The 27,999-nt window shown below is 41.5% G+C and overlaps 1 protein-coding gene across 1 annotated transcript; it reads left to right on the top strand.

Annotated features, from left to right (window-relative positions):
* Window positions 1-321: 321 nt before the first annotated feature.
* Window positions 322-26,130, top strand: LOC143709707 (alpha-tectorin-like). The gene is made up of 28 exons (XM_077200316.1): window positions 322-396; window positions 1,431-1,513; window positions 4,603-4,983; window positions 5,175-5,231; window positions 5,589-5,966; window positions 6,877-6,960; window positions 15,732-15,815; window positions 16,633-16,754; window positions 17,118-17,396; window positions 17,571-17,666; window positions 17,748-17,901; window positions 18,124-18,377; window positions 18,467-18,613; window positions 18,701-19,280; window positions 19,369-19,952; window positions 20,067-20,631; window positions 20,717-21,321; window positions 21,566-22,118; window positions 22,243-22,439; window positions 22,549-22,684; window positions 23,378-23,425; window positions 23,883-23,993; window positions 24,094-24,278; window positions 24,400-24,554; window positions 24,648-24,893; window positions 25,125-25,287; window positions 25,531-25,633; window positions 25,848-26,130. Exons 2-28 carry the CDS (start codon window positions 1,465-1,467, stop codon window positions 25,889-25,891), a joined length of 6,360 nt encoding a protein of 2,119 aa, XP_077056431.1. The 5' UTR covers window positions 322-396; window positions 1,431-1,464; the 3' UTR covers window positions 25,892-26,130.
* Window positions 26,131-27,999: the final 1,869 nt, after the last annotated feature.

The following is a 27,999-nucleotide window of genomic DNA, read 5'->3' as shown; positions in this document are numbered from 1 at the left end:
CTTAATGCAAAGCTGGTAGCACATCAATAGTAAGTGTGCATAGTTTTTTGTGTTTACGCTTGGATGCAATTCTTAATTAGGATTCATTTGAACATTCCTATAAATACATACTGTAATACACATTCTTTCTAAAGTAAAGGTATATTACATCAATGCAAGGAAGTAAATACATTAAATGTCAGACACACCATGACAAACTGCATACCATGCAATTAGTGAAAAACTTGTTCAATATATTTTTTTTGAGAAAGTACTTTACTATTCCCATCACAGTCCTCCCACATTCATCAATATAAATATGATTGAGATGTGCAGTTCTCAGTATCATTTTCTTCTGGTTGAACTGGCGAAGAGAGAATCACCCTGATCTACTCTGAAGCAGCATTTCATCATCAGGTAAAATTACTTCTTCATCACATCTACTCACTCTTTCAACTGCTTTTGTTATACATATCAATTGTTTTGTGATATTAGCTCATTATGTCTACCCATGAACATTTTAGTCACTTGTTCTGGAATTTTGAAATACAGTAGTTGCAGTTTTTATAAATGTACACAAAGCATTTTCAAAAGTATCTTCTAAACAGCAAATTGCCAGCTTAATTATAGCAAAGTTATATGTTGTGGGAAGAAGGAGCCGAGAACCGGCGAACATTCAACAATTTTAATAATAAATAATTAAGCAAAGTACAAAAACGAAAGTAAAGACGGCAGTCGACCGTGAGGGACACACATAATAAAACAAAACATTAAATAAAATGGTCCAGGTCTGGAATCTCTCGATCTTCACTGTCGTCGCTCTTCCTTTATGCTTCCGCTCCTCCGTGAGAGATAAGAGACTGGTGCGTTGTACAGGTGTTGCTCATGATTAATCACGCCATCGGCCTTGTGCCGTTCACTCATGGCCCCCAGCCTCGTCCTGCTCGCCACAGTAATTTAGGTTATAGTGTAAAATATTTATGTTAGTTCTTTGGAAGTGCAAATATAGCACAGCAAACAAAACAAGTATTGCTCTAGTAGCAATAGTTTAATGGAAATATAATGCATTTATGTAAAAATTATATGTAAAAAGTTAACCACTTTTTTTAAATACTGTTGATGCTAAAGTCGAGATATTCCTCAGAACTAATTTACAGTTCTGAGTTACTTTATCTGTTACTATTAACTAATTGATCTTGATAACTTTTTGTGGATGGATGAAATCAGTTCCCCTCAGTTCACACAGGCCAGAGTAACCAGAATTTTGGTTCATATCTATAACTACGAACATGTCCTATAATTTTGAATAAAATATGTATGTGTGTGTGTGTGTGTGTGTGTGTGTGTGTGTGTGTGTGTGTGTGTGTGTGTGTGTGTGTGTGTGTGTGTTTGTGTGTGTGTGTGTGTGTGTGTGTGTGTGTGTGTGAAAATAAACTTTGTTCATTTTACAGATCACTTTGACATCTTTGGGAGCAGTCTGCCACAATGAGATTTCTAATCTCATTGTGTGTGTCACTTCTCCAGTTGAATAATGGTAAGAGTTTTATAACATTTCACTTCATCATGAATTATCCCTAATGTTTCCTCTTTTAATCCTTTACTTGTAAACAAATTAAAATTGTTTTTCCAACATTTTAACACAATTTACTGCATTTTTAGCTTTGTTCACATTTGCACTGGAAACAAAAATATGTATGTCAAACTTAGTAGGCTGCACACTTCAAGAAAATTAGTCTGTGAATGTATTTTTCCATCAGTGTTTTTTTCAATCTAGACTGAAAAAATGCTGATTGTTCAATTTACTTATTAAATGAGCTGTAGCAACACAATTGCAGAACATTTTGTCAATTAATTTCAGTCTGTTCATGATGTAAAACTGAATTTACTTGATTACCGGTGATGTATTCCGAACTCAAATGGATTATTCAACTGAATTATAGATGGGTAGAATTGTTGCATTATTAAAAAAAAAAAGATTCATATTCTCAATTAAATGTAAAGGGTTACAAATATGAATAAAATTCACAGATAGCCTATAAAATGAGATTTGCAAATAAAATAAAAATATTTACAAATGTGTTATGTCACAATGTGTTATGCCTGGCATTCATTTGAGAATCGCTTCCTGTGCATTTGTGAATGGCTTCACGCATTTGTGGATCGCTTCTAATGCATTTGTAGATCACAGCACGCTTTTGTGGATTGTGAAAAACTTCTAGCATCAAGACGTGTAGACAAAGCCACAAATAAAGTGAGTAGTGTATATACTGGACTATGTGTCAAAATTACATATTTTATGACAGGATATGACCATGGGGGGTTTTATGACCAGCAGGTGGTTTGTGACCTTTTTGGCCCTGTGTGGTTCCGGTGTGTTTATGGTTGTGTATTTATGACTCCACTCTGCTTGGTGTGACTGGTAGGAATGTTTTTTCAGGGGATGTTTTTATTATAGCAGAATAATGTTCACAGAACGATGAAATTATGAACAGAGGATCGCTGGATATGGTTTTCAGATGGACCAGTATCGTCCATAATGTCTGTGGGAGATAATGAAAATCCGTTTAAAGAAATAGCATTGATGACAAATAAAGCACATAAAATAACAGATATATGAAATAAGATGTTAATTTTATTAAGTATAAGTATTTTAAAGTAAGTTTTAAACATGTGTTGAACTTACCATAATGAGGTGATCGCTATGCGTCTATCTGGATAAAGTCACAGCCCCTTAAATCTTTCTGATCAGATGAAATGTTACAAATTAGGTTTTTCAGAAATAAAAAGCATTGCATAAAAATAAAGCATATACATATTAGATAAATGAAATAAGATGTTAATTTTATAAAGCATGTTTAAAACTTACTTTAAAATGAGTCGAAGTGAACTTACCCGTGTCACGGGTTGGTTCAGAGAAGACAGACGAAGAACGTAGTTTCAACATTTCTTTAATTATTGATGCACTTTCTTTAATGATCGATGCACAGAATACAGGCGAACAGGTGCAACAGCGTGTATACACAACATAGACTGAATCAAACAAACAATACCGGACACTGAACAGAAGACAGGAAGGGACTAAATACACAGAGTTGATTGATACAAATGACAGGCAGCTGTGAGGGAGGTAATCAGTGTCCGTGGGAACAGATTGTGGCGGGAAACACAGACAGGGGAACACACGTGAAAAATCAAAACAAACTGAAAGTCAAATAAGCCTAATGGTGACAACACCAATAACACACAACACACAACTGTCACCAATAAATGTTTATTCTATTATCTGTACTTTATGTCTCGTGTTGTTGTTTTTCGCTGAGGAGCCGAGCAGGAGCCTGGCATCAGTGGTGGTCCAGCAATGGTGGTGACAGGAAGTATGTCTTCGTTCCCTTCTTCAGGGAACGAGGGTTACATACGTAACTGAGACATTCCCTTTCAGTCGGTCACGTTCTACACATTTCAACATGCCGACGTATTGAGATCCCAAGTAAAACGCAACCTATTGCTGCCATCTTCCAGCGCAGAGGAAGTCTTACTGCTGTTCCTCATGACCCATTCATTTAGACTATTGGATAATACCGGTAAAGCATGCCCTATATCCGGGGGAGAGGAATGCTGCGGAAGCAACATTCTAACCGTTGGGAGGTATAATGTCGAGTTACACATATGAACTGGCCGTTCAGGGCAGTACAACATATTGAATGTCACTGAAGTGTCTCCGACCTATGTAGGGGGGAGACAACAGTGATGGCAGAGCGGGCTCTGCCAAGGGAAAGACACAGGCTCGCCGCAGGGAGCCATACCATATAAGAAAACACATATGGGGTCGCCATAGGGATCACAACATATGGGACCAAGCCTAGCACAGGTTCCACCAATGCATACAAGTGTTAGGCCTGTTGTCAGATGCTCCGCCACGTCCGACTGCCGGGGGTGCGGAGGAACTCAACAGGGTTCGCTTAGATGGGGAACTCACCTGTAGCATAAATGGCGCACGTATCCAATCCATAGGTGAGGAATGCCGCAGCAAGCCAACAATTTGAGCAAGGTCTCCAGTTTTTACTAGCTATGAGAAGCGAGTACATGAGAGGATAGCGGCTCGACACGAAGGCTACAAAGCCTAGCAAACGTGTTAGGTGTCGCCCAGTCCGTAGCTCTATTTATCAGCTAGGCACCTTGTGCCAGCGCCCAGGAAGAAGCAACACTCCTAGTGGTGTGGGCTCCCAACCTGAGTTGACATGGTGCGTCTTGGGTTTGTTACCCCAAGATGATGGCATCCACTGTCCAGTGGGCCAACCTCTGCTTGGAGACAGCCTTTCCCTTCTGGTGGCCTCCGTAACAGACGAAGACACGGACGAACGGAGACAGAGAAAAGCAAGGGCTGGGCCTGCCTCCTCCATGGGCAACAAATGCAGGTTCACTACCTGGTCCCCAAAGGGAGTGGTAGGAACCTGAGGCATGTATCCGGGGTGGGGTCTCAGGAGGACGTAAGAGTTGGTCGGCCCGAATTCCAGGCATGAAAATGCCTTTTTTTATACTCCACTCGGTAGATACTAAGCCACAAGTGTAAAATATGTAGTTTATAGTAATTTTACTTATTTATTTTTACCTTTTTTCTCACAGCCCTCACCTTTGACCCCTGCTATAACTACACCATACTGGACAATCCTTGGAGAGCAACAGACAATCGATATACTTTCAATTTGATGTGTGACACTATTGTCAACTGGGTTGGCTGGTATCGTCTCTTCATTCAGGGCCAGAGTGTTCATATGCCAGACACATGTGTTGATCGGCTAAGCTGTGGCACTCATGCTCCACTGTGGATAAATGACACACATCCACGAGTCGAGGATGGCGTGGTCACTCGAGGTGTCTGCGGTCACTGGAGCAATGACTGCTGCTATTTCCAGTCCAATCCTATTAATGTTAAAGCCTGCCCAGGAAATTACTACGTCTATGAGTTTGTTAGTCCAACTTTCTGCTATATGGCCTACTGTGCAGGTAAGCATAATTTGCATTCACCAATGTATGTGTTTGTGTAATGTATTACATTTATTAGTTTGTTAGACAATCTGTCTGTTTTTGGCATACTGTGGAGGTAAATACATTAACATGTGCCTTTTGTACATATGTAATTGATATTTGTATCTAATATATAAATTAAATGTAAATATTTATTAAATGTTTTGCAGAAGTTAGGAACATTAGCAGCAACAATCCTACTGTCACTCCAGAGACAACCTTGGCTGGTAATGTAGTATGATATGCCCTCTACTGACTGTTAATGTTTTGACGTGGGTGTGGTTGTGTCAGTATAAAGACTGTAGATAAAATAGTGTTTGAAATTTGTAGATGATTTCATGCCAAATTTCTAATACAGTAAAATGAAATATGAATATATAATGTGTAGTTGGACATGCAAGTCTGCATATGAACTAGTGTGCTGTATGTAAATGATTTCATAAGTTTTAAGTGTAAAGATTTTTTACAGCTACAATTTTTAAATTTTTTCCAAATGTCAATATAGGAATTAATAGAGTAAAATGAAATAAGTAAATTATAATGAATAATAAATTAATTCTTATACTTTGTTGTTTTCATAACAGAGGCTGTCAGCATTGATCCCTGCTACAACTACACAGCCCTAGATGAGCCTTGGAGAGCAACCAACAATCACTCTTCATACAATTGTGATGCTAATATTAATTTTGTTGGCTGGTATCGTCTCCTCATTGAGGGTCAAAATGCTCAGATGCCAGAAACATGTCCTGATCTGTTCAGCTGTGGCACTATTGCTCCACTGTGGCTTAATGGTCGACACCCAAGAGTCGAGGACAGGGTTGTCACTCGACATGTCTGCGGCCACTGGAACAATAACTGCTGCAATTATGAATTTAATCCAATGAAAGTGAAAGCCTGCCCTGGTGATTATTATGTGTATCAGTTCATCAACCCAGTGTTCTGCAATGTGGCATACTGTGCAGGTAAATATATTTACATCATTCACCCTTGCATATGTAGTGTTTTTGTTGTAGTAGTATGTAAATCATATTCATCTAAATCTTTTCCGATGTTGTGAGGAATAAAACCATCAACAATACAACTGTCATGCCACAGACCATCCCAACTGGTAATGTAATCTGTGTCCTTCATTGACACTTTTTTTTAGTCTAACTATAGGAAGATCTGTATTATGGAAAATGAGGAAAAAGTCTAGTTGTGTCTCTGGGTAACCATTCTCATGAAGCAGAATGGAATGCACAATCTTCAATTTAACACAATTAACAAATGAAACCCGAGTAAAGAAATCATATAAAATGAAGTAAAGTAAATAATTAATAAATTAATAGAAACAATATTAATAATTAAAGCTACACTAAAGAAAAACTATATGTGTCTTGCGGAAGCTGGGCATGAGGGCACCATGAGGACCTCTAGAGGCCAAAACAATGTGACAGAGCAAAATACTGACACTTCCTGTTACATACCTATTCATTAAAAACGTAAATTATATTTGTGATTATAATGTCAACTGGATTGGCTGGTCAATCTGTTCTACAATGGTCAGAGTGTCCAGATGCCAGAGTCATGTGTTGGTTATGGGATATGTGGCTCAGAGAACCCACTGTGGCTCAATGGCCCTCACCCACAGTTAGAAGATGGAGTGGTCACACAGAAAGTTTGCAGTTCCACAGGGAACGACTGCTGTGGTTACAGGTCTCATCCCAAACAAGTCAAAGCTTGTCCAGGAAATTATTATGTGTATGAGTTTGTCAGGCCACTGTACTGTGCATCTTACTGTGCAGGTAGATTTCCTAAAATGCTTTATTCATTAAATTATAGGTTGTGTTTGGAAATGATTGACATTTAATTATTATTTTTACTTTATAACAGAAGTTACAAGCATGGAATCTGAATCTACAACAACATCTGAAACAACAGTGACAATAACACCCACAGAATCCATTACAAGCCCAGGTAAAGTTGAGAGTTTATGAGTTTGTTAGACCAAATTTCTGCCATGGGGTCTACTTTGCAGGTTAACATATCTGCAATATGTTATATTAGTGATGATATTTGAGATCTGTTACTCATAAATTCTCCCAGGTCTATTTGTCCCATTTTGAGCTTGATTTTTGATTTATTATTAAAAAATCTGTATAAATCTTTCAAGACAGGTACACCATTAGCTTTTAAATTTTTTTTTCAAATCAGTGGTAGAGTAAATGGTACTTATAAAGCCATAAGTTGCTGTAATGTCAACTCCTATTTAGTGTTAATTCCAGATAAAGAACTACACTACCCATAACCCGTAAAAGAAAAATCCACAAAGCAAACAAATCAAGGTGAAAGAGATATATAGTGACCGCTCACCCCATGAATCGCCTGTGACATGACGCTATTTGTATTTTGAAATACGCGTCTTTCAGATCTATTGACAGAAAACCAGTCCCCTTTGCAAATCTGCAGGAGGATTTTTCTGGACCGGGACAGGCGGATTAATGTGAGCATGAAACACGGGCTTAATCTTGGAAACGTGAAATACGGGGTGAATTCTCCTGTACGCAGGAGGTAAATTAAGGCGGACTGCCACCGGACTAATGATCTTGGTGACAGTGAACGGGCCAATAAATTTGGGAGCAAGCTTATTAGAGACGGAGCGGAGAGGAATGTTCTTAGTAGAAAGCCACACTTTTTGACCGACGACGTATACGGGAGGCTTCGACCGGTGGCGATCGGCCTTAGCCTTGGTGCGAGCCCCCACTTGGAGTAAAGTCTCACGGGCTCTAGTCCAAGTGCGGTGACACCTCTGGATAAAGGCGTGAGCAGAGGGGACCGCGACCTCGGATTCCAGACTGGGAAAAATTGGTGGCTGGTAACCTACACTACATTAAATCGGAGAGAGGCCCGTGGCCGACACTGGTAAGGTATTGTGGGCGTACTCCACCATGGACAGCTGTTGGCTCCATGAGGAAGGATTCTTGGATACCAAACATCGTAACACTCTCTCCAGATCTTGGTTGGCTCTCTCGGTCTGACCATTGCTCTGAGGGTGAAACCCTGAAGACAGACTAACCGTCGCCCCCAGTAATTTACAAAATTCTTGACAAAATTTGGACACAAATTGGGGTCCTCTGTCAGAGACCACGTCCATCGGGAGGCCATGTAAGCGAAACACGTGGTCAACGACTGTCAACGCTGTCTCCTTAGCTGAGGGTAATTTGGGTAAGGGAATAAAGTGAGCCGCCTTCGAGAACCGGTCCACCACTGTCAAAACGACAGTGTTACCCTGGGAGGGTGGGAGGGCGGTGATAAAATCTAGAGCGATATGGGACCAGGGTCTCGAAGGGACTGGCAGCGGTTGGAGGAGCCCATCTAGGGGTCGATTGGAAGTCTTACCAGTGGCACAAACTTAGCAAGCCAAAACAAAACTGTGAATGTCACGAGCCATAAGTGGCCACCAGAATCGTTGCTTAACTAAAAACTTAGTACAATTAACTCCTGGATGACAAGCTATGTTGGAACAATGGCCCCACCGGATGACGTCTGACCTTAATCTCTCTGGCACAAATAAACGACTTAGTGGACATTCGGGCGGAGGCGTTACCCCTTCTAAGGCCTTCTTGACCTTCGATTCGATCTCCAATACGAGTGTGGAAACAAATAGGGCCTCCGGTAAAATGCACTCGGGAGTAGACGGGCGTTCGGAGCGATCAAAAATACGAGACAAAGAATCAGGTTTGATGTTTTTAGAACCCAGGCGGTACGAGAGAGAAAAATCAAAACAACCGAAAAAAGTGCCCACCGAGCCTGCCTGGAGTTCAATCTTTTGGCGGTTCTGATGTACTCTAAGTTCTTGTGGTCAGTCCAGACGATAAAAGGTACCCCCGAACCCTCTAACCAATGTCGCCATTCTTCCAACGCTAACTTGACTGCCAACAACTCCCTGTTACCAATGTCGTAATTGCGTTCGGCTGGGGATAAACGATGAGAAAAAAACGCGCAAGGATGCATCTTATCGTCTGTGGGAGAGCGCTGGGACAGAACTGCTCCTACCCCCACCTCTGACGCATTGACCTCCACCACGAACTGCCGTGAATAGTCAGGGGCAACGAGGATGGGAGCTGAAACAAAGCGGCTCTTGAGGTTAGCAAACAAAGCCTCGGCTGTATCTGACCACCTGAACGGAGTTCCGGGGGAGGTCAAGGCAGTCAGAGGCATGGCTAGCTGGCTGAAGTTGCGAATGAACCGCCGATAGAAATTGGCGAATCCCAGAAACCTCTGTAGGGCCTTACGGGAATCTGGACTTGGGCCATTCTACCACAGCCTTAACCTTGTCAGGGTCCACACGCATTCCCTCAGACGAGATGATGTGTCCTAGAAAAGGAACAGACTGTGCATGAAATTCGCATTTCTCCGCCTTGACAAAAAGCCCATTCTCTAACAACCTCTGAAGCACTTGTCGTACGTGTTGCACATGTTCCTGGAGAGACGAGGAAAATATCAATATGTCTTCAAGGTAAACATATATGAATTGATCTATCATGTCTCGCAACACGTCATTGACAAGTGCCTGGAAGACTGCTGGGGATTTGGACAGCCCGAAAGGCATGACCAAATATTCAAAGTGTCCACTGGGGGTATTAAACGCAGTCTTCCATTCATCCCCTCCCTGATGCGGACCAAATGATAAGCATTACGCAAGTCCAATTTCGTGAAGATGGATGCTCCCTGCAACCTCTCGAAGGCTGAAGACATCAACGGCAAAGGATAAGTATTCTTTACCGTGATGTTATTCAACCCTCGGTAATCAATACAAGGTCGCAGAGATCCATCCTTCTTCCCCACAAAAAAGAACCCGCCCCCGCTGGTGAAGAGGAAGGCCAGATGAATTTGGTTGCCAGAGAATCAGAAATATATTTCTCCATAGCCTCCCTTTCTCCATAGCCTCCCTTTCTGGAATAGAAAGCGAGTATAACTTGCCTTTAGGCGGAGACTTACCTGGGATTAACTCTATGGCACAGTCATAGGGACGATGAGGAGGGAGAGAAGCAGCCCTAGACTTACTGAACACTTCCTTCAGGTCATGGTACTCCTCAGGCACGTTAGACAGATCCCCTGCTTCCTCCTGAAACACATAAACAGGCACAGACGGACAAGCAGACACAAGACAAGACTTGTGACATTCCTTGCTCCACTCCAGTATAGCCTTGTGCTGCCAGTCCACTCGGGGGTTGTGACAGATGAGCCAGGGGTGACCAAGAACGACGGGTGCCAACGGTGAATCCAGGATATAAAAACAATAGTCTCAGTGTGATTGCCAGAAGTAATGAGGGTAATATCTTCAGTGGTGAATGAGATGGTTCATGATCGAAGACGGGGCTGACCACGTCCCTGCCGCTGGACGTTGCCCCTCAATCCCTCCAGGAGGACGGTTGGATGCCACTCTGCCTCCGACTTGGGAAAGTCGCGCATCTACCCGTAGGGCCAGCTCTATGAGTCCGTTCAATGACGTGGGTTGGTCCAGGGCATAGATCTCTCGTTGGACGCGGTCAGCCAACTCATGCAGGAACATGTCCCACTGCGCCTCCTCGTTCCAATGACATTCGGCCGCCAGGGTTCGGAACTCGATGGAAAAGTCAGAGACCGACCTCTCCCCCTGACAAGGTCGGCCAGCACCCTGGCGGCTTCTCTCCCCGCGACGGCTCTGTCAAAAACTCGTCTCATCTCTGCGGAGAGAGTTTGGAACGAGGCGCAGCAAGGGTCTTGATTCTCCCACACCGCCGTTCCCCATAACGCCGCCTTTCCGGTCAGTAACGTGATGACAAAAGCCACCTTGGCTTGTTCACTCTGGAACGTTCTGGGCTGTAGGGCGACATTCATGGAACATCTTGTCAAAAACGCACGACAGTAAGCAGACTCACCCGCATAGGGCTCCGGAACCGGTAGGCGTGGCTCAGATGGCGCGGGGAAGTCCGATGGTGTGGGGGGAACGGCTGGTGTGGGCGGCGCAGTGGGAGCACGAAGAAGTTGGACCTGCTGGGTGAGCTCGGACACCTGCGTTACCAAAGCTTGAATCGCACGACCCGTGTCATTGATGTTCCTTTCGTGAGAGTCCATTCTTATGACGCTGTGGTGGACGAACTTATCCAGCGAGGTAGGTGTCTCTCCTGCTGCTTCCCTGGAACGGTCAGATCATTCTGTCATGATCGGCAAAGAGAACAGGAAGCAAATGCAGTACTCAGAATTTAATAGAAGAAATACAGGCTCAGGATAAGACACGGGTGTGGACAGGTAACGCAGGGACTTCGATGGTCAGAGTGCGGTGAATCCTCGTGAAGTGAAGTGCCAAGACGAGACGAAACAGTCCAACACCAAGACGACAAATCCACAGGAACACGATGACGGGAAAACCAGGAAAAAAGACTCAACACCGACACCCAGGACATCAAACAACGATCTGACAAAGGGAATGAGATAATGGTGAGTATTTAAGCAGTGAGGGAGATTGACTGCAGCTGGTGATGAATGATGATGATCAGCTGGAGCGGATCAAGGAATGACAACACAATCACGCCCACTACACACGTGCTTTCATACCACAACATAAACACGAGACGAGAAGGAAACATTGGATCAGTATACCGTGACACCTTCGCTCTGAGCTTGAGATAAAGGCTCAATGGCCCCTTTGCTCAATAGTTTCGCTATCTCGGCTCGAAGTAGATGAGCTACTTCATTTTTTACCGTAGTTTCGATCCCGCCGTTGAGCGAACTGCAGCGAATAGCCTCTCTTTATAGTGTTCAGCACCCATTCTGATACCCCGGGGAGCTTTGCCCACGCATTTGCATGAATAGCTAGGGGTAGAATGAGATTTGGGCTCTGGCCGCAACATAATGTCGACCGGAGAGCTCCGGTGTGCTGTAACATAAACACTGTGCTTGCAGCATCTGAGGTGGGGGCCGCGCCGATCCCAGCGGGCAGCCTGGCCGCGATCGATTTCTCTATGGCAGTTTGTGAAGAGAAAGTGAGCGGGGGAAACCCCGTGGGGTTTAACATGTCTGTGAGTGAATGTGGGTGCGGGACAGAGGACACACAACCGCTTTCGCGGGCTGGAGAAGGCTCGGGGACCCGCTGAGTACGGTGCTTTTTGCGGCGCTACAGCAGGCAGAGGTGCAGGCTCAGAGAAGAATGCCAGGCGAGTCCTCAGAGTCGCCATGGGCAATAGCTCGCAATGATGGCAGCCGCCGTCAGCGAGCGCGAGAGCTGCATGATCCTCACCCAGGCAGGAAACACAGATGACATGGCGGTCCCCGTCGCTGAGTGCGGCTCGGCACGAGCCACAGGAATGAGGCATCTTTAAAAAGACGCTTGCTCTTTCAGAGATAGAGTGCGAGTCGCGCCGGCGAACACACACTCAGCAGAGTTAGAAAGGATATAGACGTCTGAAAGCGTAGCAGGTACGGCGACGGAAGGCGGCGAGTTGAAGGCCAGCAGCTTCAGATGCAAGGCTCGTCCCGCAGAAGGCTTATCTCAGACGGCTCGGCTTCTCACTCTGGATCCAACGATGCGTGAGCTTCGCTGAAGAGATGAAAATCAGATTATATCAGCCATCGAGCTATATTTATAGGCTCAGGCCACGCCCGTTTCGGCGGGACGTGACGTAGTGGGCGCAAAGCGCCCCCATTGGATCTGACGTCACATGGGGCCTCTCTCGATAGGCTGCTGCAGTTGCCGCAGGGCAGCCAATAGGCACGCGAGCCGTCTTGCCTATGTCTGCATGCTGCTGCAACGCATTTTACATTAATTCAAATTAAAGATAATTTTTTGGCTTCAATATCTCGTGGAAAAGAGTTTTTCCCCTAGCGTAAGATATTACGCAGTATGAGAGAACCTCTCGTAAAAGAACGCAGACTTCGTATTTTCTTTTGGCAGTGGATTTTATTTCCTTTTTAGAGTTAGAGAATACTTTTCTCAGGCAACTGGCTTCAGAACTACTAAACACCAAGCAAAGAAGCTATGAGACAGAGTCACTTAAATTCATACGGCAGAACAAGACACATGTGAACCTAATAACATTAATTACAAGCTGAGTAAGCTGGGCATGAGGCAGAGGTTGAAAGAGTAATAAAATATTCTACTCAAGTAAAAGTACTACTACTTCAATGAAATTTTACTTAAGTACAAGTAAAATTACCGGTCTAAAAATCTACTCAAGTAAAAGTAAAAAGTAGCTCATTTAAAATGTACTCAAGTAAAAGTTACTGAGTTTCTTTTTTAACAGTGGGGGGTGGGTGAACAGTGGGTGGGGTGGGGGGACTCTCCCGTGTAGGGTTGTAATGGTATGAGATTTTTACAGTATAATAACGTCTCAGAAAATATCACGGTTTACAGTATTAATCAATTATTAAATAAACGGTATTATTAAATTATGGTTATTATTATTATCATCAGTTAAAATGACAGTTAAATTAAAGAAAACAGGTTTTTTTGGGGTTGAACAAATGCTTTTATTATAACAAACTTGAAACCATTTGTTTGTTTTGTTTATTAAAATTTCAATAGAACATGTCTAATCAATTCAATTCAATAATTGATAATGAATTAGATTAACAACTCATTTTTAACATTAATAATTTATTATTTTTTTAAGAATAATATAGTCCTATGAAATGTATTTTATTCAGAAAATGTATGTTTCTTTTTATGATTTAATCCAAATATATTATCAAAAACGGTGGCAATGAAATGAAAATTTAAACTTGTGTCCTTTTATTTTTTGGGGAAGAGCTGCAAAAAACAGATTTACTAAATTAAACCATGGACAAAAAATATATGCCTTAATTAATGTTTAAATAAATTGTATTATTATTGTTTTTTTTATTATTATTATTATTTTGAGAAGTACGTTCTATAGAGTGCCAAAGTTATGACGTCGCTTTGTAGGACAACTCGGAAGTTAGCGGAGCATGGGTTCCCTCGATCAAAAAGCTATGCATTTTCCCCATAGACTTTTGGAAAATCGCAAAAAATAAGATCTGTGTTCAACAAAGAGTTCTGACCCTTACACGTTTTGTCTATCAAGATAATCTTTACAAGTTAATCCAAAATGTATACATTTTGAAGCCTATAAAGTTTAAAAAACCTACAAGTAGACACAATAAAGTTTAAAAACCACAAGCAGGTTAGAACTGGTGTGTTTTGTGTCATAGATCAAAGCGTGAAAATATTTAGAGGTCTTGTTATCCACAGACCTTATTTCAGGCGATTTAGCAAAAACCCATTAAAAAAAACCCCATAGACTTTAGGGCGAGGGAACCGGAGGGATCTCACTTCCGCGTTTTGGCCTACATAGTGACGTCATAACTTCGGCACTCTATTGTATGCCTACAATAGTAATATATTTCTGTCATAATTTCTCCTAGTTAAACCAAACTTTTATTTTGACGGGTTGTAGTGAAGACCGGTTTCAAAGTGCAAGTCTATTTGACAATGGTTTTCTCAAATAAAATGATGAAAATGCTCATTAGGCGTTCTCTCAGAGCAGCTCTGGAAATGTTCATGTATTCATCATGTACTCAAATTGTATGTGAGACGCTGAAAACACCACGCGTAACGTAACTTGAGTATGTAGTAGACAAAACGATTCACACCGATTCACAGAAACGCAGAACAAGCAGGTTATATATTTACATGGCAGTATTTTTGCGCTTCAATATTCACAGACCGTGTCGCGATTGGATTTATTGCACAGTTCTACTTTCCATGTATTCATCCATCCATCATTTTGCGTGTTTTACGTGACGTCTGCTGCGTTATGCAAATTCCATTTTCATGACTGCATTCCGGGATTCCCTCTGCATCATGTAAATCATTCGGCCTTACTTTATAATCGGGACATACCTTTATCTGCAGGAGGGATGGTGTCCTATGTATCCTCCTTTTGCAGCCACTTTGTGTCCACATTTTTTTCAAATTGGATATCTATCCTCGAGGACAACCACACTTTTTTACATCCAAAGTATTTCCATACTGGCCATAATCAATGCAGTAGTTTCCGGAGTGTGATTTTTTTTCTCCCTTCTATTATTACTTTTTACTCAGTAACGGATATGATTTCAAATGTAGCAAAGTACAATACTTCAAACAAAACATACTTAAGTAAAAGTAAAATTAAAGATTTTAAAAACTACTTAAAAAAGTAGAAGTACACAAAAAGACAACTCAATTACGTTATGCGAGTAAATGTAATTCGTTACTTGCCACCTGGGCACCATTAGGACCTCTAGAGGCCAAAACACAATGTGACAGAGCAAAATACTGACACTTCCTGTTACATACCTATTCATTAAAAACGTCAATTATATTTGTGATTATAATGTCAACTGGATTGGCTGGTCAATCTGTTCTACAATGGTCAGAGTGTCCAGATGCCAGAGTCATGTGTTGGTTATGGGATGTGTGGCTCAGAGAACCCACTGTGGCTCAATGGCCCTCACCCACAGTTAGAAGATGGAGTGGTCACACAGAAAGTTTGCAGTTCCACAGGGAACGACTGCTGTGGTTACAGGTCTCATCCCAAACATGTCAAAGCTTGTCCAAGAAATTATTATGTGTATGAGTTTGTCAGGCCACTGTACTGTGCATCTTACTTTGAAGGTAAATTTCCTAATATGCTTTGTTCGTTAAATTATAGGTTGTGTTTGGAAATGATTGACATTTAATTATTATTTTTACTTTATAACAGAAGTTACAAGCATGAAATCTGAATCTACAACAACATCTGAAACAACAGTGACAATAACACCCACAGAATCCATTACACGCCCAGGTAAAGTTGTGAGTTTATGAGTTTGTTAGACCAAATTTCTGCCATGGGGTCTACTTTGCAGGTTAACATATCTGCAATATGTGATATTAGTGATGATATTTGAGTTTTTTTACTCATAAATTCTCCCAGGTCTATTTGTTCCATTTTGAGCTTGATTTTTTATTTATAATAAAAAAAATATTTATTATAAATCTTTCAAGACAGGTACACCATAAGCTTTTAATTTTCTTTTTCAAATCAGTGGTAGAGTAAATACTTATAAAGCCATTAGTTGCTGTAATGTTAACTCCTATTTAGTGTTAATTCCAGATAAAGAACTACACTACCCATAATCCTTAAAAGAAAAACCCACAAATCAAAAGATAAAAGCAAACAAATCAAGGTGAAAAAGATGTGTAGTGACTGCTCACCCCATGCAGCAATGTGAAATTGAGTGCCTGCTTTTTCCAAGTTTTATATATTTGTGTAGATATTATAATTTTCAATCTATTTAAAATTCATTGTTTTTATACTTATAACCACTGATGTTACTTAACTAGTTATATAATTGTCATTTGCAATGCTTTTTGGGACTGTAGTAAATTAAATCATGAAATATGTTCTGTATAGTGCACATTCTTGTAGTCTTTCCCAGATTTTCACATACCTTTTTTCAGTCAAAGTTTGTAATGTTGTGATTTGCCTCTGATGAGTTTGACTTTGTTTAGAACTCTTTATTGAAGAACTCTTTCAAATCCTTATGGGTACACTAAATAGAAAAAAAAAAAATACTTTGAGGAGCAAGGGTGCAAATGACAGTCAATGTTGTGTCCCACAGATGTGTTTTATCCATTTGGAGCTGGTGACACAGAGAATGATCGCTCTGATGATGGGAGTTCATCTATGATCTACCTTCTGCAACAGTTCATATTTTTTGGACTAACATATAGCCGAATATATGTAAGTCAGTGTAATATGCCAGCTTTTTTTCATTTTTGATTATGGTCTCAATATGGAGATCCCCTGTGAGGAAATAACCATTCATTGCATTTCTTCTTTCTGTTACTAATGATTTTGGAATGCTCAATTTTAGTATTCTTCAGCGAGGTAGTTACTGATTAGCTAATAGTGAACTACCACATTCAACTGAGTGCTATTACTTACTAATTCTTTAATCAGAGTTTCTTGTTAGTTAATAGTAGTTACTAGAATGTAAATAGTGTGTTACTTATTTGTTCCTGTGTAGTTATTCATTAATGAAGGAACAGTATTCTAAAGTGTTACCAGAAAGGGTGTATGATAAGAAATCTTTATCTCTTTCAGGTCAACAACAATGGACACCTGACTTTTGATGGCCCATTTCACAGCTGGACTCCATACCAGTTTCCAAGTTATGGTGGAAGAGACATCATCGCTCCATTCTGGACAGATATTGATAATCGTGGTAATGGTGTCATTTCGTATCGTCAGTACACCTCTGGCAGTGTCCTTACAGAGGCCACACAGGACGTTAACCAATACTTCCCTGACCTGAGCTTCTCTGCTACTTGGGTCTTTGTAGCAACATGGGACAGAGTGGCATATTTCTCTCTATCAGGAACAGTAAGAAACCAATTTTATAAATTATTTATGTTCTTGTTCAATGACAAATTTAATAAATCAAAATGATTGAACATCATTTAGCAAAGTTGCTACACAATAATGGGAATATGTTTTGTGCCATTCAGAAAACATTTGTTGGTCAGCACTTTATTTTTATTGTTGTCTTTTTTTTAGGAAACATCTTTTCAAGTGGTTTTGATTTCAGATGGCCATTTCTCAATTGTTTTAATTAATTATGGAACAATTGCGCCAACTCAACGATATGTACAGGTGTGCACAACATGGTAAAAAATAGAGATCTAGGAGACTATATAAATAAGATGCTGAAAGCTTTGTCCTACTTTTTCACAGGCTGGTTATGACACCATCAACTCAAGATACCATTTCTCAGTTCCTGAATCATTCTCCAATAACATCACATACTTAACATACAGCAGTAATGTCAATGTGTCAGGCAGATGGGCCTTCAGAACAGATCATGGATCACGGGGTTGTCAATTTAGTGGTAATCTTTTTGTTGTTGTTTTTTTTCCTCTCCCATTGATGTGATCCTAGACTGAATAAATTATTTGGTGTTAGTAGGAATCATTCAGTTGCCAGTTTAAACAGTATTGTACATTACTGGTGAATCAAGAAGTCTTGATAAAATTCATATTGATAAAAATATTTATTCCCTAAAGATCCAGTAATTTTGAGTTAAATGCCATTTGAAACTGTTATGCTGTAGGTATTCCAGTGCAACTTGGGGACTCTTTCTGGAGTGATGCCACCTGTCAGCAGAGATGCACCTGTACAGGAAGCGGCCTCCAGTGTAACCAGGAGCCCTGCAGTTATTCCCAAGCCTGCCGTCCAGCTGCCTTCCAATACTCTTGCCAGAACATTCAACGGCAAACTTGTACCATCTCCGGTGACCCTCACTACTATACCTTTGATCATCAGGTTTTTCACTTTCAAGGGACTTGCACTTATGTTCTATCTGAGGTTAGTATTACTTTATCTCTATATATTCTATGGCTTTCTGTCTATTGTATAATAGGTATGAATCAATCTGTAAACCTTTAATATTTTAGGCTTGTGACAACGGTTTGCCATACTATCGCATTGAGGGCAAAAATGATCATCGGGGCAGCACACATGTGTCATGGACACGGATGATCAGAGTGTTTGTCTATGATGAAGTAATTGAACTGGTCAAAGATCACTATTATGAAGCAAGGGTTAGTATGACTATATTGCTTTAATTTTCACTTGAATGTTACCGTCTATCCATATTGCTAATATCCTCTATTTCCAACATTGTCTAGGTTAATGGTAGCTTTGCAGCAACACCCTTTGCCCTCCGCAATGGCTCCATTCAGGTCTATCAGTCAGGTTTTTCTTTGGTCATTAGCACAGACTTTGGTCTGGTTGTTTCATATGATGCATACAGCTACGTCAGAATCTCTGTACCTTATGACTACTTTAACGCCACCTGCGGTATCTGTGGAAACTTTAACCTGCGCCCTGAAGATGACTTCCGTTCACCCAGTGGGGAGATCTTGAGCTCAGATGTGGACTTTGCCAACAGTTGGAAAGTGCAAAGTGACATAGATCCTGAATGCCATAATGTCATTTGCACAGGCCTGGCTTGTGCTGATTGTACCACTGAGGAAATGAGTGTTTACAGTGACACCAACCACTGTGGAATCTTAGGGGATGTTGCCGGCCCATTCTCCTCTTGCCACCCTGTGCATGTGCCACAGACCTATATAGAGAACTGTGTCTATGACGTTTGCTTAGGAGGAGGGTACCAGCCCATTCTGTGCCAGGCTCTCAATGTGTATGCCACTCAGTGTCAACAGCAGGGTGTACACCTTGGGCAGTGGAGACAGCAAGGCTTTTGTGGTAGGCATTATGTTGAGATAAATGATTTGTCTAAATAAAAGATTACAGGAACTGATTACTATTCTTTATTTTCTTCCGCCATTCCCAGAGATTCAATGCCCTCAACACAGTCATTTTGAGCCTCAAGGAACAGGCTGCCCTGCAACGTGCAGTAATCCATCTGCCCCAATGAACTGTCCCTTGCCTAATCAGGAGAGCTGTATATGTGATCATGGATACATTCTCAGTGCTGGAGAGTGTGTGCCTGAAGCAAACTGTGGCTGCACTTTTGAGGGCTTCTATTACACCGAAGGACAGTCAGTGGTGTTGGACGGTGACTGTGGGAGACGGTGTGTATGCAGCAGCATGTCAATGATCTGTCATCTTCAACAGTGTGGTCCAGCAGAGATGTGTGGAGTCCATGACGGTGTGAGAGGCTGCAGACCCATCGGTTATGCTACCTGTTCGGTTGAAAACCTAGGGTCATATCATACCTTTGATGGACAAAGTTTCAGATACCACGGAGCTTGCGGATTGACCCTTGTTAGAGTGATGGGGCCATCCCCCCTACCACACTTTGTATTGACAGTGGAGAAAGTACCCAGAGGTCTTCATGACTTTGCCAGGTTCCTGAAGTTTGAGGCAGAAGGAATCCAGGTCGCTATTGAAATGGGAGAGGGTAGCAATGTAAAGGTTCGTCAAAAATATCAAGTCACTAAACTTTAATTTAGTAAAAGAGCATAATTGCATTATTTTTCAAATTCATATGCTAAATGGAAAAGTTGATCTGTTTATAATTCTCTTTAGGTGGATGGAAGGTTGGTCGGTCTGCCTGTCACTGTTGGCTCTGGTCAAATCCGTATCTATCACAGTAGTGTGAGGGGTTTTGTTTTGGAAACAAACTTTGGAGTGATCGTGCGAGCCGACTGGCCACACATTGTCCGAGTCACAGCACCGAGCACATACAATGGTACACTTGGGGGTCTATGTGGGAACTTGAACGGAGACACTGCTGATGAGTTTTACACTCCAGACGCTGTCCTTTTGAATGACACCCAGCTGTTTGCGGACAGCTGGCGTGATGGATCCCTTTCAGCCCACTGTGAGGACCCACCTGACATCTGGGAACCAGGAAATTATCAGAACAGTAGCCAGTTCAATGAACAATGTGGTATCATGGCTATAGATGATGGACCATTTGCTGAGTGCAGCAGAACACTAGATCCTCAGCAGCGGATAGCAGATTGCATTAAATTGCTGGAGCAGACTCAAGGTGCCAGAGAGGCCCTATGTGAGGCTCTGCGAGGTTACACGCTGCTTTGCCAACAGAATGGCATTGCAGTTGAAGGGTGGAGAAGTTTCACCCACTGCGGTAAGCGTCTGCTCACCTTAAATTTTCATTAAGCTCCAATATGCTTACAATTTCTGTCATTCTTTTTATGCTTTTGTAATTTCAGAACCCACTTGTCCGGCAAATACCCATTATGAAGTTTGTGGCACATCCTGTCCTGCATCCTGCCCCAGCCTCTCATTTCCATTTCAGTGCGCCTTGCCATGTCAGGAAGGATGCCAGTGTAATGATGGAAATGTGTTAAATGGAGATCGCTGTGTCCCCCCCATGGGTTGTGGTTGCCATTACTCTGGGCGTTATTGGCAGGCTGGAGAGAGGTTCTGGCATGGTGAAGAGTGCCAGTTCTTGTGTGTTTGTGATGGAATCACTGGAAATGTTCATTGCACACCATCATCTTGCAGCGAAGAAGAGGTCTGCCATGTCTTGGACGGCGTGTACGGCTGCCATCCTCATCCACATGCTCGTTGCTCTGCTTCGGGTGACCCCCACTACATGTCATTTGATGGATCCTTCTTTGACTTCCAGGGCACATGCCGCTATGTACTAGCAACAGTTTGTAATGACACTATTGGGCTTCCGCATTTCCAAGTGGATGCAAGGAACGAGGCGTGGCATGGACTCCCGGTGGCAATTACTATTGATGTTTTTGTCAACGTGTCTGGGCATCTTGTACACATGTCACAGGACATGAACGGTCATTCTACCGTTCGGGTAATCAAGCATCACTCACTGTAATTTTCCTTGGAGTATAGGTGATAGATAAAAACATAATTGCCATGATCTATAACGGAGATTTTCTTAAAACACAAGATACTTTCTTCTGCCTTGTATTACTCTCTAGAACACACCCAGAAATGCGCTTCTTCTCTAGCCTTATTGTATTAAGTATTTAGTTCTAAGCAATATTGGCTGCTTGGCCTTAATATGCTAATGGTTTTATTCTCTTTTCAAACAGGTTAATGGAGAGACCAGAAACCTTCCCATACTGCTTGACTCTGGTCGGGTGTCAATCTATTCCAGTGCACAGTACACATTTGTATCCACTGACTTTGGTTTCAGCGTGAGTTATGGTTCCTGGGCAGTGAACATCATTGTACCAGCAGAGTACAGTGGGGTTACTTGTGGCCTCTGTGGCAACTTCAACGGCCAAAAGAATGATGACTTCATGATGCCTTCTGGGGCTCTGGTACGCTCAGCAGACCAGTTTGGGGCAAGTTGGAAAGTTGAGGACGAGCTGCCATGCAATGATGGGTGTGGAAACAATTGCCCTTTGTGTCAGGATCAGACATCTTCCCGTTCCCTATGCGACGTCATCAGGTCCAGTGAGGGCCCATTTAGCTTCTGCCATGTTTATGTAGATCCTGAAGCCTACTTTAATGACTGTGTGTTTGATGTTTGCCTTTCTGGAAACCGGAATGATGTCCTATGTCGCTCGATCCAAACCTATGCGAGTGCCTGTCAATCTAACAATGCCGTTATCTACCCCTGGAGAGAAAGCACACTCTGTGGTAAGTGATATAATTTTCGGTTATTTCATTTAGTGTGTCATTAGTTTCTATTGTGAACAAATGGTAAACATTTATTTGGAATGCTTGTTTTATTTATTAATTATTTTGTTTGTTTCATTCCCAGCCATGACCTGCTCAGAGAACAGCCACTACGAGTTGTGTGGCACAGACTGTGGTCACACTTGCGCCAGTAGCATTGATGCTAGTTGTGAGCACACATGCTCAGAGGGATGCTTCTGTGATGATGGATTGGTGAGGAGTGGAGGACACTGTGTACCGGTGGAGCAATGTGGCTGCGTTTATGACGGATTCTACTTTAATGTGAGGATTGAAACTCTCTTTTTACGAAGAGACAAACAGCTCCTCAAACATACTCATGTCCTCCGTTCTGAATATGTAATGTTCAACCTTTTGTGGTATGATTTTATAGGTTGGCGAGCAGTTCTGGGATCTAGAATGTTCTCACCTCTGTGAGTGTTTTGCTCCAAATGATATGCGCTGCTCTGCTTCATCTTGCCAACCGACTATGGAGTGTACAGTCAGAGGTGGACGTCGGGGCTGCTATGGTCAGTGCACATCTGTGATATCGCTCATATTAACTTTTCTGAGTTGCATTATCTTTGCATTTATTTTTATAATCTATACAATTATTTTTCTTCTAGGGGTGTTTTTGTTATTGCGGGGAAAAAAATAGAAACATTTAATAGTTAATGGTACACTTTAAGGACCAAGGCCACCTGAACAGTTGATGATCACTTTTTACCAGGCATTTCAGAGCTGGTAAAAATACTGTCAGGGTTCTGTCACTTCTGTCTAGTTTATTTCTTGGTTTTGTGACAGAGCCCTGACACTCCTGTTTTGTCAAGACAAAACCTTTTTTTTTTTTATCATTATCATTAAAAAGCCCATCAACTCTGCACCTGAGTCCTCGCTACTTTCAACACACCCATACCTGCAAATATGTAATATGGCTAATTTAATGATTTTTTTTTCTCTGCACAGAAGAGAGCACCACACACACGACCACATCCATATCAAACTTTCCCTCATGTATTTTCATATACTTTTTGTAATATTTTATCTCAGAGGTGGTTGTCTTGGTTTAGAAGAAGATCTGGAAGATCTTGGTCTATTGAAGATCTTTTTCAAAACCCATTGGAGATAATGAACAGGGAAAGTAATTTGAGAACTAAGGCTGCTGAAAAAGTGGATGATCACTATTGTACACTAAAAGTATTGTTTTGTCTTTCCTTTTACAGAAGAGAGCACCACACACATGACCACCACCGGATCAAGCCTTCCCTCAGGTATATTTGGAACATAAAAAAAAAAAAAATGGATGCAAAGATGATCTCATGTGATCTGATATCAGTGATTTGATATCTTTCCTTCTCATAAATTGCCACAGGTGTGTGTGTGTGTGTGTGTGTGTGTGTGTGTGTGTGTGTGTGTGTGTGTGTGTGTGTGTGTGTGTGTGTGTGTGTGTGTGTGTGTGTGTGTGTGTGTGTGTGTGTGTGAGAGTGAGTGTGTGTGTGTGTGTGTGTGTGTGTGTGTGTGTGTGTGTGTGTGTTTGTGTGTGTGTGTGTGTGTGTGTGTGTGTGTGTTTTAATCTTTACATTTAGACCAGTAACATTTTTTATGATTGTTGAATGTTTTAGTGCAAATATTTATATTTTTAATAAAGGAAGATGTTATTCAAAATGTGTTTTTTTTTATATGCCCCAGTTAGTGTCATAAATACTGTGGTTCTCCTCTGTTTTTCAGACCGCTGTTCTGAGTTCAACTGCACTGAGGATGAACGCTGTGAAAAGAAACATGGCGTTTATGGCTGTTTCTGCAAGGAGAACCATCACAGATCTCAGCGTGGATCCTTTGGTTGGACTCATTCAGCATTTTAAATATGCTTTCATTATTGATGATATTTTTGTTTTTTTATCACTGTTGACATTCTCTTGAATATTTTTTTCTCTCTCAGATTTCATTGAAACCTGTGAAAGCAGCTCTGGCTCCATATCTCTGTCTCGCTGTCAGCTTTTTGAGGCTGGTTTTCCTTCAGACATCTTACACCTCAATGACCCCAACTGCAGAGGAACAGTCCGGAATGGCAGAGTGGAGTTCTATTTTGACAACAATGACCACATCTGTGGTACAAGTCTTGTGGTAGGAATCACTGCATATATGCTCAAATGATAAAAAGAACAACAAATCCTTTTTACAATTATTTTATAATTCTTTAAAAAATCTCTTAATGTACAAATGTTCAAATAATATGTGCCTACAGGCCAATGGCACCCACTTCATCTATAAGAACTTTATTGTGGCAGAGCCACACACAGTTGGGCATCTCATCAGCAGGAAGAGAATTCTGAAGCTTTCTTTCAGCTGTGTGTACTTACAAACCCAAACACTCTCCATGGACATCAACCCTCTGGAGAGGTGGGATACACTAAATTCAGCAAACTTACTGACTAACTATTTAAAATATTCTTATTTGTAGTTAACACATCTCTTGTAAAATTATTTCAACAGCATTGTGCACAGGATCCTTCCTGCTGGTCAAGGGACATATCAGGTCAGGATGATTCCCTTTCAGGATGCTGCATTCTCCCGTCCCTTCACTGGTAGTGTGAACGTGGAGCTGGACAGACGTATTTTTGTGGAAGTTCGTGTTAATGGAGTTGACAGCCGTCAGTTTGCCTCAGTGATTGACAAATGTTGGGCTACACCTGTGAATGATCCTCATTACTCTCTCCGCTGGGACCTCATCGTTGACATGTCAGTAAATATTTTTTTTATTTTTTATCATTTATCTTCCTTTGCACTTATTATTTGTATTTTGTCAGAAAAAAGTCATTAATTACTCTTAAAAAATACTTGGGATCTAAAAAAAAAACAATGATATTTTTATTATTTACTTACCCTATTATCATTCCAAACCTTATCAAACCCATCCATTTTTGTAATTATCTTTTTAATATCGTTATTATACTGTCCCAAAATGCTCAGGTGTCCCAATCCAGAGGACAATACAGTGGGGTTGCTGCAGAGTGGTGTTTCCACATCCAGTCGTTTCTCCTTTGAGATGTTTATCTTCACTGCAAACTCCACAAAGGTTTACCTGCACTGCGCAATTCACCTTTGCCTTCAGACAGACAATCACTGCCCAGTGGTGAGTTTACAAATTCATAAGTATTTTCAGATTTTACTTATGGACATGGATATAGTTGTTGGTATTTGTAAATCTATCAAGTTTCTTTAAGTAAAAGATACATACACAGAAAAGCTCTACATTTGAGCTCCAGTCAAAGAAAAAAATGCCAATTGTATACAGTAGTTACAACACCTACCAGTAGAGGGCCTTAAACCTTGACCCCTTGGTTGACACAACTTGGTCTTTTCATCTGTATTTTAGCACTGTGACTCTGAACACCATCACAGAGAGGGCAGATCTGTGGACTTCCATGACAGTGCTTCCATATCTATGGGTCCATTGATATGGTCTGACAGTAACAAAGGTGACTTATAAAACAAGAAAAAAAGATATATATTTTTCATATTTGAATATCAAATGAGCACGAGTGTTGTAGTTCTGCACTGGTCTGGAACACAGTGGATGCAGAGGAATGATACATATAGTAAAACATCTCTCAGTGCTGTTAACTGAAACATCAGCACTCTTCAACCACTGCTTGCCCAATCAACTGACTGCTGTGTATTCTCTGTTCACAGATACACAGATGCCACGCCAAGTACAAGTATCCAAGGCTCCATAGCTGTGGTTTTCTGACTATATCACTTATATCTCTGATATTCTTCTAGAATATGTTCACTAAGAATCACTATAATTTTATCTAGTCTATACTAGTCTAGTTTTATCTCTTTTTCAATTAATGAGATACTGCTGATACACTAATAATCTGACAGAATAATCATTTTATAAATCAAATCAAATAATTTTATAAATCTGGTCTAATTACTATTGTTTGAATAAAGTATATAATAATGAGATAAACTGATTGTCCTTGTATTAAGTGTGTGTGTGTGTGTGTGTGTGTGGTGGGGGTGGTCAGTCCTGGTAAACCCATAGTTATGACATTTTTTGGTCCCCTTGAGGAAAACATCTAATACATCATACAGATTAATGTTTTTTTGAAAATGTAAAATTCTGTGATGGATAGGTTTAGGGTTAAATATTGGTTTAGACGGTAAATATTGGTTTAGGGGATATAATATACAGTTTGTACAAAAAAATTATTATGACAAGTCGAGTCACATTTATTTATATAGCGCTTTCACAATACAGATTGTTTCAAAGCAGCTTTACAGAGATTATGTCTTTGAAATGTCCTCATAAATAATGGAAACCCGTTTTGTGTGCGTGCGTGTGTGCGTACACATTTGACATGTGGGCCCTATCTTGCACCCAGCGCAAATGACTTTGTACACTGATGCATGTATCATTCCTATTTTGCACCTGCACAAGCAGACTTTCCCCTCCACAGACACACGTCGGTTAACTAAGAAATACACTTGCGCTCCCCGATATTTTAACGATCTGAAACGCAAGTGTAAAAGCGCAAAGCGCAAGTAACTTTGTGGGCGGATCCCGGCGCTGTTGCTATTTTCCCGGCGGGATAAATGCCTCTTGCGCCTGGCGCAAATCTAAAAGGGGTTGGTCTGAAGTAGCTTCATTATTCATAGGTGTGGTTTGGGTGTAATGGGAAACAAACCAATAAGAGCTTTATATCACATTCCCTTTAATGGTGCGTTCACACCGGACGCGAATAGCGCGTCAGGCGCGAGTGATTTCAATGTTAAGTCAATGCAAAGCCCGCTTTACGCGCGTAAAAAATTCCTGCGGCGCGAATGAGGCGTAGAGCGCGGCGCGGTAGACGCGAATTCGCCTCATTCGCGTGTCAAGTTCGCGTGAATGGTGCGAATTAAGCGGCTGGCGCGTTAAGCGCGTTAAGCGCGTTACGCGCGAATGATTTAGTTAGTGCTATTTGTGCATTCACGCGTTTGACGCGAATTCGCGTCTGCCGCCCGAGTTGAAAAATCTGAACTTCTGCGTCAATTCGCGCCGCGTTAACCAATCCGGAGCCTAGCTGCATGCTGCTGTCATGTGGTGAAGTATCTGGAGGCTTCAATAAATTATTTTGTAATATGACTGGTTCTAATGCACAACAAAGCAAATATTTTATGACATAAAACTTGATTTCAATATATGAGACATATTCATTTTGTATTGAATGCTATGTATTCCATATCTAGATATATTAAATATTATTAATGTAAAGACAACCAACATACTGCATAAGTTCGTGTCTGGACAGTGTTGTTCGAGAGAGAGAGAAAAATCACAGGACAGATTAATGACTTTTGGAGGCTGGCTCCATTTATCATCAAAACAAAAATAAATGACAGATTAGGTGGATGAGGGCGAGGGTGCTCCTCGCTCCGATGCGGGACAACAGGTCATCAAGCTGGGCGCGGGACAGGCGGAAGTACCGCTGAAAGCCGCCGTCATCCAGGCGCAGCTCCTGGAGCGAGCCAATGGTGAAACTCGCCACACTGGGTTCGCCTTCGAAGGGTCTGATGGACACAAATAGGGCGACGATTACCCCTACGCCGCCGTTCTGCTCTCCAGAGCAAATACAGAGGGGTGACTCTCCGATGAATGCTCGATCAACATAAAAAAGATGGCCGCCAACGGGTTCCGATTCTGACGCACGAGACACGCGTAAATTTCGCTTCAAACTTTTGTTTTTACGCGCGTCAGTTTCACTCTTGACACGCGAATTAACACAAAGTGGTCAAGCGTCAAACTAGACTCGGTAGACGCGAATTTGACGCGCTATTCGTGTCCGGTGTGAACGCACAG

The sequence above is a fragment of the Siphateles boraxobius genome, unplaced genomic scaffold (assembly GCF_051911475.1).
Source record: "Siphateles boraxobius isolate OS27281-9 unplaced genomic scaffold, OSU_SipBor_1 46, whole genome shotgun sequence".
Taxonomy (NCBI): Eukaryota; Metazoa; Chordata; class Actinopteri; order Cypriniformes; family Leuciscidae; genus Siphateles; species Siphateles boraxobius.
Note: the sequence above shows the minus strand (reverse complement) of the source record. Positions and strands in the feature narration are given on the sequence as shown.

Excerpts from the sequence above, each read along its gene's own strand:
- LOC143709707 (XM_077200316.1), top strand. The coding sequence starts at position 1,465 with ATGAGATTTCTAATCTCATTGTGTGTGTCACTTCTCCAGTTGAATAAT. Across the intron at positions 15,816-16,632 it reads AGAATCCATTACACGCCCAG|ATGTGTTTTATCCATTTGGA; the intron begins GTAAAGTTGTGA and ends TGTGTCCCACAG. Across the intron at positions 23,426-23,882 it reads CGGATCAAGCCTTCCCTCAG|ACCGCTGTTCTGAGTTCAAC; the intron begins GTATATTTGGAA and ends TCTGTTTTTCAG.